Here is a 14,332-nt window from a genome sequence, read left to right as displayed (position 1 = left end):
AGTGCAACTTGAAAGATGAAGTTCATTCAACTATAGATTTGCTGTGTATCTGATTAATCCTCTCCTTATAATTAAGTTGTCATAGCAATGCATTTTTAGTAGTACTGATTCAAATGCCAGTAATATTCTGGAGACAGTGCTCTTGGTAGTTTTTTAGCACTCAGTTATGCTAAATTATAAAGTTATCAAATACAAAAATACTGGTCAACTTGCTCAAGCAGAAGAACATGTGATCAGACTTAAAACAGGCCAAAGTATCATCTGGCATACATTGCAGAAAGCAACACAAAAATTTTGGGTGGCTCAGCTCAAGAAAGTAAAGGCAGATCCTACATCTGTTTTATTTTCAATATAAATGCTTAATGATTAAAAGAAAATACTCAATGCTTTAAAAAACAAGGTGATTACACCCTACTAGGAAGAAAGAAAATGCAGTGTTTTTTTTTCTAAAGGGGTTGCTTTCATATATTGGTACTTCTGTGGTATACCAGGCAGCTGTGCAGAAAAAGTATTGATAATGGGAAATAACTTTATTTTTTTTACATGTCTTTCCCTCCGTATTTTTGACAGATACATTAAAATACAAATATTTATAAGCTTTCAAAACAACAGAAAATAATCCTTCAAGGACTAGGACTATATATCTTGGCTGCTTCCAGGGCAATTACAGAAGTTGGACTCAATGATCCTTCCATTGAATGGAAGGATGTGGGTCCCTTCCAACTCAGCTTATTCTGTATCTCTGTGATTCTATGAAGTATCAGCATGCACAAGTCTGTGAGAGCAAAAAAAAATTTGCCTGATATTTGATTCATTTTTTAAAATTCAGAATGTGAAGGATTATGTGCATTATTTTCTAGCATGAGGTAAAATGTGAGTCAAAGTGACATGAAGAAAAAATGATGTTAGCTTATTTCTGTGGCAGAGAAAGAAAAGAGAGAAAAACCCAAGGGATTATTTTCCTCACTACTCTCTAGAAAACACAAGGTTTTAATTCTGCAGACTTTTTTGAGAAGATCATTGCATAGCACACATCCTCTAAAAGCTCCTTCAAAGGACTGATCAAGGGGAAAGTACATTGTGAATGCAATAACTGACCTAACTAATTTAACTTAATGAAGATGTGTATTGATTTGGTTATGAGGAACTCTTAGCCTCTAAATGTATAAATGCAAAATGGTAATTGTTCACTCTGAAGTTTTTGACCTTCCCTGAATGATGTGAGAAACCTGCCTGCTTAACTCAGACTAGAATCTTGCAAGCAAAGGAAACATGTGTAACTACCAAAAATTTAACATACACTACATTATCCTGTTTCATAAATATATGTAAGAGTCAAAAATTAAACCCAAAAAAGGGGGGCTGGACTGAAGCACGGTGAAAATCTAATAGTGACAAAGATGGAGTTACTAAGGGAAGTATGGGGTGATGGAGTTAAAATGGGACAAAATAGTTAGGCAGAATTTAGCTGAGGATTTTCTGAGGATCAAAGCTAATACTACACTTTGAGCATCAAGAAAAAATAGTGGAATAAGCAAGCTGTCACTGATATGCAAATTTTGACTTCCCAGAAAATAAATATAGTAAGAAATCTCATGACAGATGCAATAATAAGTGCATACACACAGTATATGTACCATTACCTTGTACCTTAATCAATAAACACATACATCACATTTTCCTTAACTGTTGTAAGCTTTCTCTTCTAAGCTGTTGTTGCTTTATTCTTCAAAAATTGCATCTTTGAAATTAACATAAATTACAAGTTTAATGAAGGAACGAGCAGTCTAGTTGGACATTTGGGTTAAGGCCCATTACCAGAGAAGTGCAGAAGGTGCTGAAGGGTGTGAAGCCCTCACAGAGGACTGGCACATAAGACAATAGAGAGGAATACCTGGCTCTTATCTTCTCTCACTACAATGTAAGCTGACAAGGCAGAATATCAAAAGACCTTTGTGCTTGTTTTGTGTGAATAGAGCCAATTTACTTCACAGCAGCTAATATGGGGCTGTGTTTTGCATTTGTGCTGAAAACAGTGTTGATAACATGGATGTTTTATTTATTACTGAGCAGACAAGGCTCTTCTGCCTCTTGCCCCACCCCACCAGTGCGTAGGCTGGGGATGCACAAGGAGCACTTGGTGGGAGCACTGCTGGGACAGCTGACCCCAACTGAGCCAAGGCATATCCAAGAACAAATGACAGCATGTTCAGCTAGAAAGCTGCAGAAATAAGAAGAAAGGAAGGATATTCAGGGATGACACTTGTTTTCCCAAGCCACCACTATGTGTGATGGAGCCCAGCTTTCCTGGAGATGGTTGAACACCTGCCTGGTAATGGGAAATAATAAATTAATTCCTTATTTTGCTTAGCTGACAAGTGTGGCTTTTCCTTTATCTGTTAAAATGTCTTTATCTCAGCTAATGAGTCTTCTCACTTCTACCCTTCCAGTTCTCTTCCCCATCACAGAAAGAGACACAGAATGGCCCTGTCAGTCTTAGTTGCTGTCTGGAATTGAACCACAACAACCTTTTGTACAAAAGCCAGCCCATGGTTATGAAAATGTCATCACCAGGTTCTGAGTGGGCTTTATCAATTGAATGCCTTGGAGAAAGGATGAATCACATTCTATGTTGCTGTTACTCATCAAGTAAATGCAGTAGACTAGTCCCTCACTGTTGCTCACATTCATTTCCCATCACATTCCCCTTCAGTGAATAGTAAAGATGACCCTTTCCTCAGACAAGGGTTATATCATCTTGCAAAGGTGTATGTCTGAGAAAAAACAGCTTCTTTTCTCACTTCTCTCATGATGCAGAATAACTTCATCCAACAGCAGATACAAAATGGTTCTAGATCTGATTGTGTGGTTCTTCCCTATGATTATTTATCAAATGCAAGACATAGAGGCACAGTAATGGTAATTAAATATTATATGTAATATTTCCTTTCTCCTAGTTTAAAGTCTGAGACAGGTAGAGAGTCAGCCTACAGATGACCAAAGAGACAGAGTTTCTAAGTACTTTAAGTTTGCATATTAACTATTAAACAAGTCCTTTCCCACAACACTTAAATAAAAAAATAATTGAAAAAATTCTACACCAAAGCTTGTTTTGGATCATTACTTTGAAGCTGTAACACAAGTCATCACTTTCAATGTCAACTGAGGTGGGACAAAATGTGTGTTTAATTTCACTCAGCACAGAGATTTTTATAGAAAGGGATATATGCCTTGGTTAATGTGGAAGGTGCTACTAGAAACAGTGAGCTGTAAGTTTAAAAAGAGCAAATCAGTGAGAAATACTTTTTTCCTTGGCCTACAAAGTGGAATTATGTCATTCATAAAAAGCATGAAAAGGGATTCTATAATACTATATTCATTTATTGGATAATTATGACTTTGACTCAGGGATTCCTCTATGTTTTGTTATATGACTAACAAAAGTGGCCAGGCTGACATCATACTTTTGCTGTTATTCAGCAAACCATCCTATTACCTGTGCATTTTTAGGACAATGTAAGTTTCAACCTTGACTGCTTCATTCTGTTACACAGACTCTCTCTCATGAAGGTTTTAAAAAAAGGACATTTTCAGATACCATAGATCTCAGTATTGCATTCATATTCAACATTAATACATAACTACAAAATAATGTCAAACAGTAAAATGGTGAATAGGAATGTAACAGCAAAGACAAAAGTGAAAGAGATGGAAAAAGGCTAGATATTTTAAACAACTTTTTTGTTACTATAGCCTAAGGCTTCCTCCTGGTTCTTTTCAAGCTGCAATAAAAATTATATTAAATATTTAAAATGTGAACAGGCAAGTTTACTTACTGTTTCCTGGATGCCAGCGTACTGCATTTAAATATGCATTACAGTAATGGAAGAGAAATTCATGCTTAGATTGAGTAACTTCTCCTTGAACTAAAGGTAGCAGATCATGTCCATCAATAATCCTGAGTAAGAAAGCATTTAAAAATCAATAAAATAACTCAAACCTCACTTTTCTATAAGATATGATAATTCTGATCATCTGCTGCTTAAAAAAACCCAAGTCTGAATAGCCACCTCCAATTGCTCAATTGGAGAAAAACCTTCAGGTGCTCTTCTCTTTGATGTTTACATTACCTAAGGAAACATTTTTACATTTTGCTATTATGAATAGTTCTCTCAACTCTTTTTTTTCACTGCTGAGAAAGTGAACAGACATAAGTGAATAAACTGCTACAACACAGTCCTTCACATTCAAGTTTTTGGGAGTAGTCTGGCTGAAGTAACCCTAAAACTAGAGAAAATATGTTGTTCTGTGCTAGCATCCCCAGAAATAGTGGTAATATCTCTGTTCAGTATATTCTGCATGCCAGAATTTAAGACAGAAGTGGTGATTTCAAATTTGAAAATTTACTGTTTAAATATGCATTTATCAACTACACACACACACACACACACACACACACATAAATATATATAAATTCTCTAAATGCTGCTGGACAATTTGATCATGCTTTGAAAGAGTCAGTCAATTTACATAAAAACTGACTTATAAAATAAGCAAGACTTTTAGCTGCTTCCCTATAGCAAACCTTTGAATTGCTGACATCAGCTGAGGAGAAATCATAGTCTGCATTTTTGACCTTGTATGAATTACAAATTTTTCAGTCTTATCGGAAATTACTTTTTGCTGATATAAAAATCAGCATGTAATTCTTTCTCAAGCATTTTGAGCTACAAACCATAAAATTGTTTTGAAACTTACAAAAAGTTTTAAATGGTCTATGTTGATTTTCATTACCTTTATATACATGATCATTTCATTACCATTACATAAAATATATAGTAACTACTGTGGTGTAACTACTACAAGACAGGTACTAAGTTTACTTTTTTAAGTTGCATGTGATGATTGAATTCTTGCCAGCAATTGTATGCAACAAAGACATTCAGAATAGGACTTTTCTCAAATGATGGGCAGGAAAACTTCCTGGAATTTTGAAAGCTATCTTGTCTGATAACTGCCATCTGGGTGAATTCCTGTCTGTGGGGGTCTGTTAAAATAGAATCTTTCCCACTTTAAGTTTTTCATGTTCTCTTGCCTGAGTAACAGGCTCGTCTTACAAGCTGGCTCATTAACAGATGCATGTCTATTGAACACCTTCTGTTCTAGAGCCTGTTGACGGGGAAAAAGGCATCTCCAGAAAAAAAGTCTCCAGTACTCTAACATTGCTTCAGCTGCTGGATTCAGAGGAATACATGAGACTTTGCTTTCCAATTACTGATTTCTTTTCTTTAACTAGGAGCATCTCTTCCATTCCTTTTCAACTTGCTTTCTCACAGTGACAGAGTATTAATTATATTACCTTCTCTTATTTCTCAGGAAGAATTCAGTGGAGCTAAAAGAACCCAACTGCTGAAACAAAAGTACTTCAAGCTATTCTATGACCTAAGATGAAACAGTACTTATGGCATCAGTCTAGCACAGAAGAATCACAGCGGAGCAACCTACAAGTGGAAGTTACACAACTATATTTGAATTTCTACACAGCGGATCAAAGAAAACATCAGTATTTAGTATTCACTCAAGCAATATGAAAACAAAATGCAATAGATCTGCCACATAAAGAACAATCAGAACTTCTGAGGTTTGACAGAATTACTACTTGTAGAGCATCTCTCAGGACCAACCTGACTAATTTTTAATGTCTTAGACTTGTCCTGCCCTGCCATTTCCTTCAAACACTCAATGAATAATCATTAGCAGAGTGACTCTGCTCACCAGTGGGCTTCCCCATGTGGATTCTTGATGCTTTGTGCTCAAAAGCTGTTTGTGAGTCATCAATGTGTTCAAAGCACATGCATATCAACAGGTTTCTCCACTCACTGGATTTGGAGAGCAACAGCATTTAGGCAGAGGCACCTTGCCACTGAAACTGTGCATCTCACAAACAAGATAAAGCCTGGGGATGTAGCAGTGTCAGGAAGGCATCTTATGAATTGTGGAAGTCCAGTGGCTTTTCTTATCAGAATGCAAAACCCTGTATGGGATTATTTTGACTACTAGGTACAGAGAAAAAACCAAACAAACAAAACAAAAAACTCCAAAAAACTGTGAGAAAAACGGAGATGGCATTTTGATGTGTTTTGTGATATTAAGCAGGTCACAGCTAAGCTCATGAAGTTTAAAGTAATTTACACTTAAAGTTTCTTTTTCCACCAAATTCACTCATGCAGAACAGGATCTTTTTTGTTACATTCATTTTTGCTTTTAGTAAGTAATTTCAAATTTGATTTGACAGTACATTGATCTGATGGTATTCTGTTGTCTTTTTGGTGTTTGTTTTGTGAGTTAAGTGTATTTACATACAACATTTCTGTAAAATATTATCAGTCTGTCAATATGAAGAGACAACCTGATATTGCAAGTAGAAAACCTAGTTTCTTATTGACATTCTCACTTCTATCTTAATAGATATCACCAGAATGAATAAAACACTCATGGCACTTAGTCTAAAACAGAGATGACTACAGAGCATACCTGTCAGAGGGTAGCTGTGCATCTGCAAGTTTAACTATGGTAGGAAATATATCCATGTTACTGGTTGGCTCATCAATATGGGCGCCAGCCTGTACCACGCCAGGCCAACGGAGAAGACCTGGCACACGAATGCCTCCTTCCCAGTTCGTTGATTTTCCACCTGAAAAATTTAGTTTTGTTTGCTGAGAAATCAGTTTCTCCTTTGATAATTCCACCCCATTAGATTCAATTTCAAAATATTAAACATTCTGTCTAGCTAGAATCTTTCCATTAGACAAATTTGTCCTATTCTTAATTTTCTCAATTTTCTACCTTCTGTAGTACTTTCTTTCTGTAAATTTACTAATATGTATTAGACAGAGCTTATAAAGTGCATTTAAATTGCACCAAAAAAGTAGTTGTGGAGATTAAAGAGCATTTCATTGGAATCTTCATATAGGCCTAGATTGTGTAGCCTACAGATATGTGAACTATAACCCAAAAACAGGAATCCAAAAGTAAAAAAAGAGCTATACTTAGATGTCTGAGGTATGAATCCAGAGAAGGTACATGACTTTTTATTAAAAACGATGCTTAATGGCTTTATATAGAAGAAAGTACTACTTTAAGTATGTTACTGAATTCTCCAATTCAATGCATTATAAAGAAATTCACTTCAGTGATGGTAAATTTCAGGATGCTGTAAAGAACTTTTTGTGCTCTAAACCAACACAGTTGCATCAAATGCACTATCAACTGATTCCATTCAACAGTGCCTTGCAGTCATTTACTGTTTCTACAAGATCCATCACTGCTGAGTCCTCCCAACACCTTTTGCAGAAGGGCAATGGGTTTATTCTCTGACAGCATGTTCCCCATTACTGAATAAAAAATTGAACTGGCTCTGTATGAAGAGGAATCACAAATGCTATTACCAATGTCCTGCACAGTTGTGACTATGCAGAACACTTCACGGTGACCTTTGAAATTATTATATCTCTTGAAAAAGAAACCTCTGTTTAGCAGATGAGTTTTGAATATGGTTAAACACAGTCAGGGCCATTTGGACATAAATTGAAATTTTATACCATTAAAATGTCTGGAAAAACAAAAATGTATTGGTTGGACTTCTGCCATTAAATGAACCAAATAGCAATTCATGGTTCAGGCCAAACTACTACAGGACTATCTTCTTCCTGTATCTCCCTTTTTCAAGTTAAAAAAAAAAACAACCAAAAAATAAAAAATTAACCCAAACCAAACAAACAACAACAACAAAAATTATTACAACAAAGTATTTCAAAAGTTCTGCTTCCTCAGCATCCTAAACACCCAAAACACCTCATAGATGTCAATACCTTTGGTATTGACCCCAGGCCTTGTTATACATACTGTCTATTTTATTGACTTCTCAATGATCTTTTCCATTTCAGCAAAAGGGGTTCAGAATCTACCTGGTTTTCTACAGGATTTTCACTGTTTGTAAAGGTAAGTAGTAACTTCAAGAAAGACAACTCTTTTTTGTATAAATTTACCTTTTTCTTTTCTTGTAACTGAAGGACGCTTAGCTCATGATTCCTTGTTATATCAGATTTTTCGGGTTTTTTTTCCACAGGCTTTATCACAACTCATAATATTAAATAGTCAGGGACACATCTGGTCTGACATTAGAAAAGTTAAAACTTTTTAATATTCAGCCTTATGTCAAGCAACAATATTTGCTTAAGTTTTTTTTTTTTTTTTAATGGTGTCAAGATCAGATCTCTACTGGATTGTCTGTCTTCTAGAACACTCCTAAAAGTTTACTGCCCTTGCTGAGTTAAATGTAATTCCATTATAATGATGAAGTGTGTGGCTACCTACTCAAGAATGAGATGCATGTCCAATTTTTGTGCACATTCTAGTAAAATATTATTTTTGAAACTCTAAAGAAAATGTAGATTTAAGTTCAAAAAGTGTTATTTGGTGAGACACAGAACACCTGTCACCCAAAGGAAGTGTTCACCCAAAAGTATACTGATTGGTTGTTCATATTGTTGGGTCAAGACCAGTGTAGATGTCAAGATCTTGTGTCTATCTTCTGTAGAAAAGATGACTCTACCCCTGTACAACAGCCATTATGCTTTTCAAAGTTTGGTGGGAATTAGGTGTTACACAGCAGGAAAGATTAATAAGCTGACTGGGCTATGGTGCATAGAAAATCTTGCTGAGTGGGAGTTGGTCAATCCAAGCAAAACAAGCATAAGGCCCTAAAATTACAAATATCCTCAAATGAACATACTTTTAGTGAACAGATACACCAGGGAGATGAGTTAGTTCATGAGACAGATCCTAATTCTGTGTATACATGGCAGCAACTTTATGGCTGAAGGGTACCAACAGACAGACAACACTAAGAGTTGATCTATACCTTTGGTAGCTTTAGCTATGATGTTCCTCTTATTTCTGTATGCCTGCCTAGTGATACTCTGTCTAGTAAGAGACTAGACAGATGTACTGGACTGGATGTTTAAATAAAGTCTTGTTACACTGTTGTCTCCTGTATACTCTGAAGACAGAGAAATTTCAGTGGTAAATCTGATTATCACATATGTTGCAATTCTTAAAACTTAGATATTGGGTCACTTTCACAGCTCTTAGGTTCACAGTACAATTTTCTTGAATCAGCAGAAAACAACAGAAAAATTGCACATTACTCAAGTACAAAGGAACACTACACAAACTCTGATGCCCTGCTGTAAGGTAGAAAAAGCAAAATGGATTCCACAGCAGGGCTTTCTCCTTACTTACATCTATGAAGAAGTGACTGCTGTTTTCCTTTCAAAAGGCTAATTGGAGCATAATTTTTTTTTTACATCTCTGGAGACTGGGAATAACAGGGAATCAGAGCAGGAATTACAGGTCATTGCAGAAGACTGTCTTCTATTATCTCTGCTTACATGGTGTTCATTTTTATTAGAATTGCGCTTAGTGACTGCAGGTGCTTAATGCCATTACACGATTACAAATCCCTGGACATTTATCATCTTTAAAACTCTAGCTTGTTAAACTCTGTTCAAGATATCTGCATTCTTTTTCCCTTAAAAAAATAATCAAGGTTTTACTACTGATGCTTGAAACACAGAAATTTCTAAATGGCTAATATAATAAAATTTAAAAAAATCCAGAAAATATAATTATTTTGAAACAAAATCTCTTGATATTTAAGAACATGGCTTATTAGTTTTGTGTTTTGCTCAGACTTGACAACATTGAAACAGAGAAAAGACCGAAACCTAGTAGCCTGTATGCCTTGAAAAATCTAGACAACTTACCTTTTTGTTATTTTTATTCTCTTAAAGTCTTTAAAAAATGTTTTTAAAGCAGCACAAAACACACGAGACTGTATTTTCCTGCTTCGCCATGTATGCTTTCTGAGTAGTTGTCCCTTTCAGTGTTACATTGAACAATAGCCTACATTCACCTTTCCTGAAAAATCTGCAGGAGCAGGCAAAATACAGACATAACTCTCTGCAGTCATCCACAACATGATGTCAAATTTCCATTTTAACCTCATTTCAAATCTTAGCTAAAAGAATACATCTTTTTTTTTCTTTCCCTCTCGTTTAAATTGACTGCTATTACCTAACTCTGGCAATAGAGCTTTTACAAAGGATGATGTATAAAGGGGAATGCTGCAGTAAATCACCATTAACATTATGGATGATGAATGATGAAAACTATTTGAAACAACTTTCTTAAATCACCTGGATTATAACCATACTACACTTTCCTTCATATATGCTTCTAAAAACAAAGCTTCCAGACCCAATTTATTCTCTTGAATTATAAACACAACATTCATTATTCCACCCATCTCTACTGGATTAATGTCACAAATATCAACAATCAAGACTGGTTACTATTGCTTACTTTATAAAATGGTTGAACGAAAATTTATTTTCAATGACAAGTTTACTCTTACTGATTTTTACCTTGTTTCTTGTACTGTTTTTGTTAATTTTATTTATATTAATCTGAGCTATTCTTGTACAGGTGAATGGAATAGACATGGCTCATTTGGATGTTTTTCATCTAACATTTCCTTCAATCAAAGAAAATTATCTGTGAGGATATTTTTCTTTCATTCAAAATTAAAAGATGGGTTGATTATTTAAAAATCTGGATCACTTCAGAGAGACTATAAAAATACAGTACATTTGAAAAAAGTCAACTACTGCTTTCTTTCAAGTGAAAAGTAAACTCAAACAAATATCACCAGATATGCCATAGCTTGATTCCTGGGGTCAAAGTAATGGCCAGCTTGATTTCTCTGTGGCTTAGAGGAATGAAAAGATTTACTAACAGCTTCAAGAAACCCTGTTCAACTAACTTATCACTGCAGTATATAATTTTTTTACAGTAATACATTAAAAAAAAAAGGTATTAATTTCTTGATCTCACAGATCTGTAGCAGATTTTAAAAAACAAATCAGGGCCTAAGTCCTTATTGAGACATTATTATTTTTTATGGATATTAAAAATAACTATGATAATACCTATTTCTAAGGCACAAAACACTTGAAATGAATGTTCACACAGTTTGACTTTATCAGTGTTTGGCTCCACTTCCATTATCAACAGACCCACTCTGCACTGACTTCTGACCCACTCTGGCAGCATGACAGTAGCCAAGTAGCTGTATTGTCCTATTTTCTTTGTGCTTTGTAAATATAAAGAAAAACTGTTTCTCATGCAGATCTGAGGTACAGGCAAAATGTACATATCCAAAAGACAGTAAGATGTAAGGAGATTGAACAGAAAATCCAGTATGTGACAAAGTGGGATGGATGTCAACAAGTGATAGCGAGGGAGGACTTGTACTGTCTGCATATGTGCCAGTGAAATACTATGGTGAGAAAAAGCGTAGAGAAAATTTTTAATTGCCTTCATAGTTTATTGATACAAATTATGTATTTGTATATATGATAGCACACTAAGGCTAATTCAAGAAATTACTAAGAAACTAAATAGAAATTACAACAAAATATTTCGATTCAAAATCTCAGAGTATCAAAGAAGAATATAATGGCTTCCTTTAAATCAGTCACCTTGCACATCTTGTTAATATAGAGGAAATTCTCTTCATTTATTTATTCTGCTCATCTTATTTGAAAGTACAAATCCAAAGTATTTGGAAAAACTAACCTTATTTCTGCTCCTAAATGAAAGCTATGGTGACTACATCAAATGGACATGCTCCAGTGAGGCAGCTAGTGAAAAACACCTAAGGAGAAGTCAGTGCAGGTATCCTGGAAATCATATATACAAGCAATACCTTAATGTTCTAGCGTCTGACTTTCAATAGACAAATATTACAGAACTGGAAAGAAAAAAGCTGGAAAAACTACATAGAAAATTTTAATAAGATACTTCAGTTACACCTATTACTTTCCATATTTCAATATAAAATTGTTAATATTAATGTATTAATTGTTATTATTTTTTATTTAATTAAAATATTAATAGTGTCTTGTACAAATCCCAGGAGTACTTGATGAGTTCAGGTATGAAGAAAGTTGCGAAGAAATTCTTCAGTTGCGAAGAAATTCTTACTAAAATAGCCACTATTTTTTGTTTTAGAATCTGTATCTAGATTTAAACCTTAGAAAGATCTTTGACAAAGACCTTCAGGAAAAGTTACTGGAACATTAATCATGGCTTAGGAGACAAGGAATTTTCATGAATCAAATTCTGACTAGAAAACAAAAAGATGAAGCAAAAAGAGAGAACAAACAGTCTGTGTGACCCTTTGCAAACATACCCAAAAAACAATGTAAGGTACCTTGAAGCTACACTGTGTTGAGTCCCTTTCTGTTTTAGTATATTTACTTCCGTTTTGAAAGTGAAGTAATTCACACAGGAAAATAATAAGAAATTAGGGATGAGTAAAAACTCAACAATTGAAAATCATAAGAGAGATGGAAAAGACAATTATTTTCTGAATTTCGCCATTCCCAAGAGCCATAGTAAAAGTACACAAAACAAATTTAAGTTATGAAAAAATTTAAAATTTCCCCTCCTTTATGCTATATGAGTGAGAACATATTATTAAACTTCAAGATGTTCCATGAAATTTGCAACTGTCCCATTTCATAACAGTAAATGAAAGTACTGTGCTCTCATGGATAAGTGATAGAGGCTATGCACAGATTTTAGAAAGACTCAAAGTGGGAATTTATCTTTATATGATAAAAAATTATATAATTAATGTTAAGAATCTTTGTAGAATCTAAATTGTCAGAATTCACATCTTAAACCAAGGTCATACTGTCTAGGATTAGGATCCTTTTAGGGATTTTATTTACTACACAGATCCTGATAACCAACCATCAGAAGAAGGCCACTGGAAAGAGATTTTGATCCATCACTTCAGTATTACTATATAATGTCTTCTAAAAAGGAATACTGCAGAAATAAACCAGACTTTCTATGACAGCAATTGGTTAGTTCTGGTTTCTAACTCTCCAGATTTATGGTGGACTGTTCTGTAGTTAGGATCTAGAGTAATAAAACATTCCAACAGCAATTTCCCCTTTTTGCATTGCGTTTTGCAGCACTAGCTTAACTATCCAAAACCCTCTTAAATTTTATTATTGGTGCTTATTTGGCTAGGTATCAAGAGAAATTAGTGAGTTAGAATTGCGGAGTTTGCTTAAGAGCTTTTGATTTTAGGGCAGAACCAATTGTTGCTGAGCATATTACTCCAGCTCTGACAAGAGGGTTAAGTGCCTTGATTCATGTTTGTATTCATGCAGCACTCCGAGACAAAAAGATAAGTAGTGGAGATTGACTAGCTGAGACAGGGAGGGAGAAAAGATGTGTGTGTCTCACAGGTTTTTAACTACACACCAAAGAAAGGAAATTCCTGGTGTGTGGACACATAAACACAAGCAGCATCAAGATTGTCCTGCTTTTTTAGGTACATTGCTAGTCTTGGGGCTTCACAGGTCTGTTTCTCATTAACTCTGACAAATATGTACAGATGCTTTTCACCACACATGACTTTTAATATGAACAAATTCCTATGTATGAAAATTGGTAGTATGCAATTAATTGATAATTTTTACCTCAGTCCTTTTGAAAATGATGAATAATATACATGTTAAATTAAGGACTGATTTTGAGATGAAGGAAGCAGAATGTAAAGCAGAATTAATTGTATTTTAAAATGTTAAAAGTATATTCAACTAATTGCATGGGTCTTTTAATTTCTTTTTATTTTATTAAGAATGTTTCTCATCAAATAATATTTTTTTTCTTACATTGTGATTATTTTTCTAACCCATTTGTCAGCACAGCAGAGGTGTTAATTGCAAACTACACAACTTTTTCCTTTTTTTTTATAAGACCCATTACTACTCAACTAAACCTATCAATCAGACTTTTTTCTTAATACAGGTAAGATATATTTCAAGTTTTTCTCTGCACTGTAAATATGAATACAAAACTGTGCAAGGCTTGAGAGAAAGACTCCATTTAATCAAAGTTCTTCAAGAAGACATATTCCCAAGTGTATTTTTTCCTTCCTTATAATTTATCCTGTACCTTATGTCTGGCACTCTAGAAGGCAAATATTTTTTAGAGCTTCTAAAACACCTCAGGCTGAGCCTACGGCTACAGATATGTAACCATATGGTTCCTTAATTACTTAAATCACTATGCAAGGCCTATGTGCTAACATTCAAGATACATTTCACTCTGGTGTTAGCCCACGGGGACCCATCTGATAGACATCATCCCTTTGGCATTCCTTGTTTTTCTTGTGTACCATTTTCTT

General features: G+C 34.6%; 1 protein-coding gene across 12 annotated transcripts in view; it reads right to left on the bottom strand.

The window, feature by feature from the left end:
* STS (steroid sulfatase) overlaps positions 1-14,332 on the bottom strand; it is a 107,441-nt gene that overhangs the window by 25,508 nt on the left and 67,601 nt on the right. For 11 of the 12 annotated variants that reach the window (XM_005487537.4, XM_026793789.2, XM_074535979.1 and 8 more), the window contains 2 exons: positions 6,535-6,694; positions 3,837-3,958 (listed from right to left, as the gene is read on the bottom strand). The exons of the other annotated variant lie outside the window; for it this stretch is intronic. In XM_005487537.4, the coding sequence (XP_005487594.2) occupies positions 3,837-3,958; positions 6,535-6,694 (282 nt within the window). The remainder of the gene's footprint in view (positions 1-3,836; positions 3,959-6,534; positions 6,695-14,332) is intronic. 12 annotated transcript variants of the gene reach the window in all.

The sequence above is a fragment of the Zonotrichia albicollis genome, chromosome 2 (assembly GCF_047830755.1).
Source record: "Zonotrichia albicollis isolate bZonAlb1 chromosome 2, bZonAlb1.hap1, whole genome shotgun sequence".
Lineage (NCBI taxonomy): Eukaryota > Metazoa > Chordata > Aves > Passeriformes > Passerellidae > Zonotrichia > Zonotrichia albicollis.
Note: the sequence above shows the minus strand (reverse complement) of the source record. Positions and strands in the feature narration are given on the sequence as shown.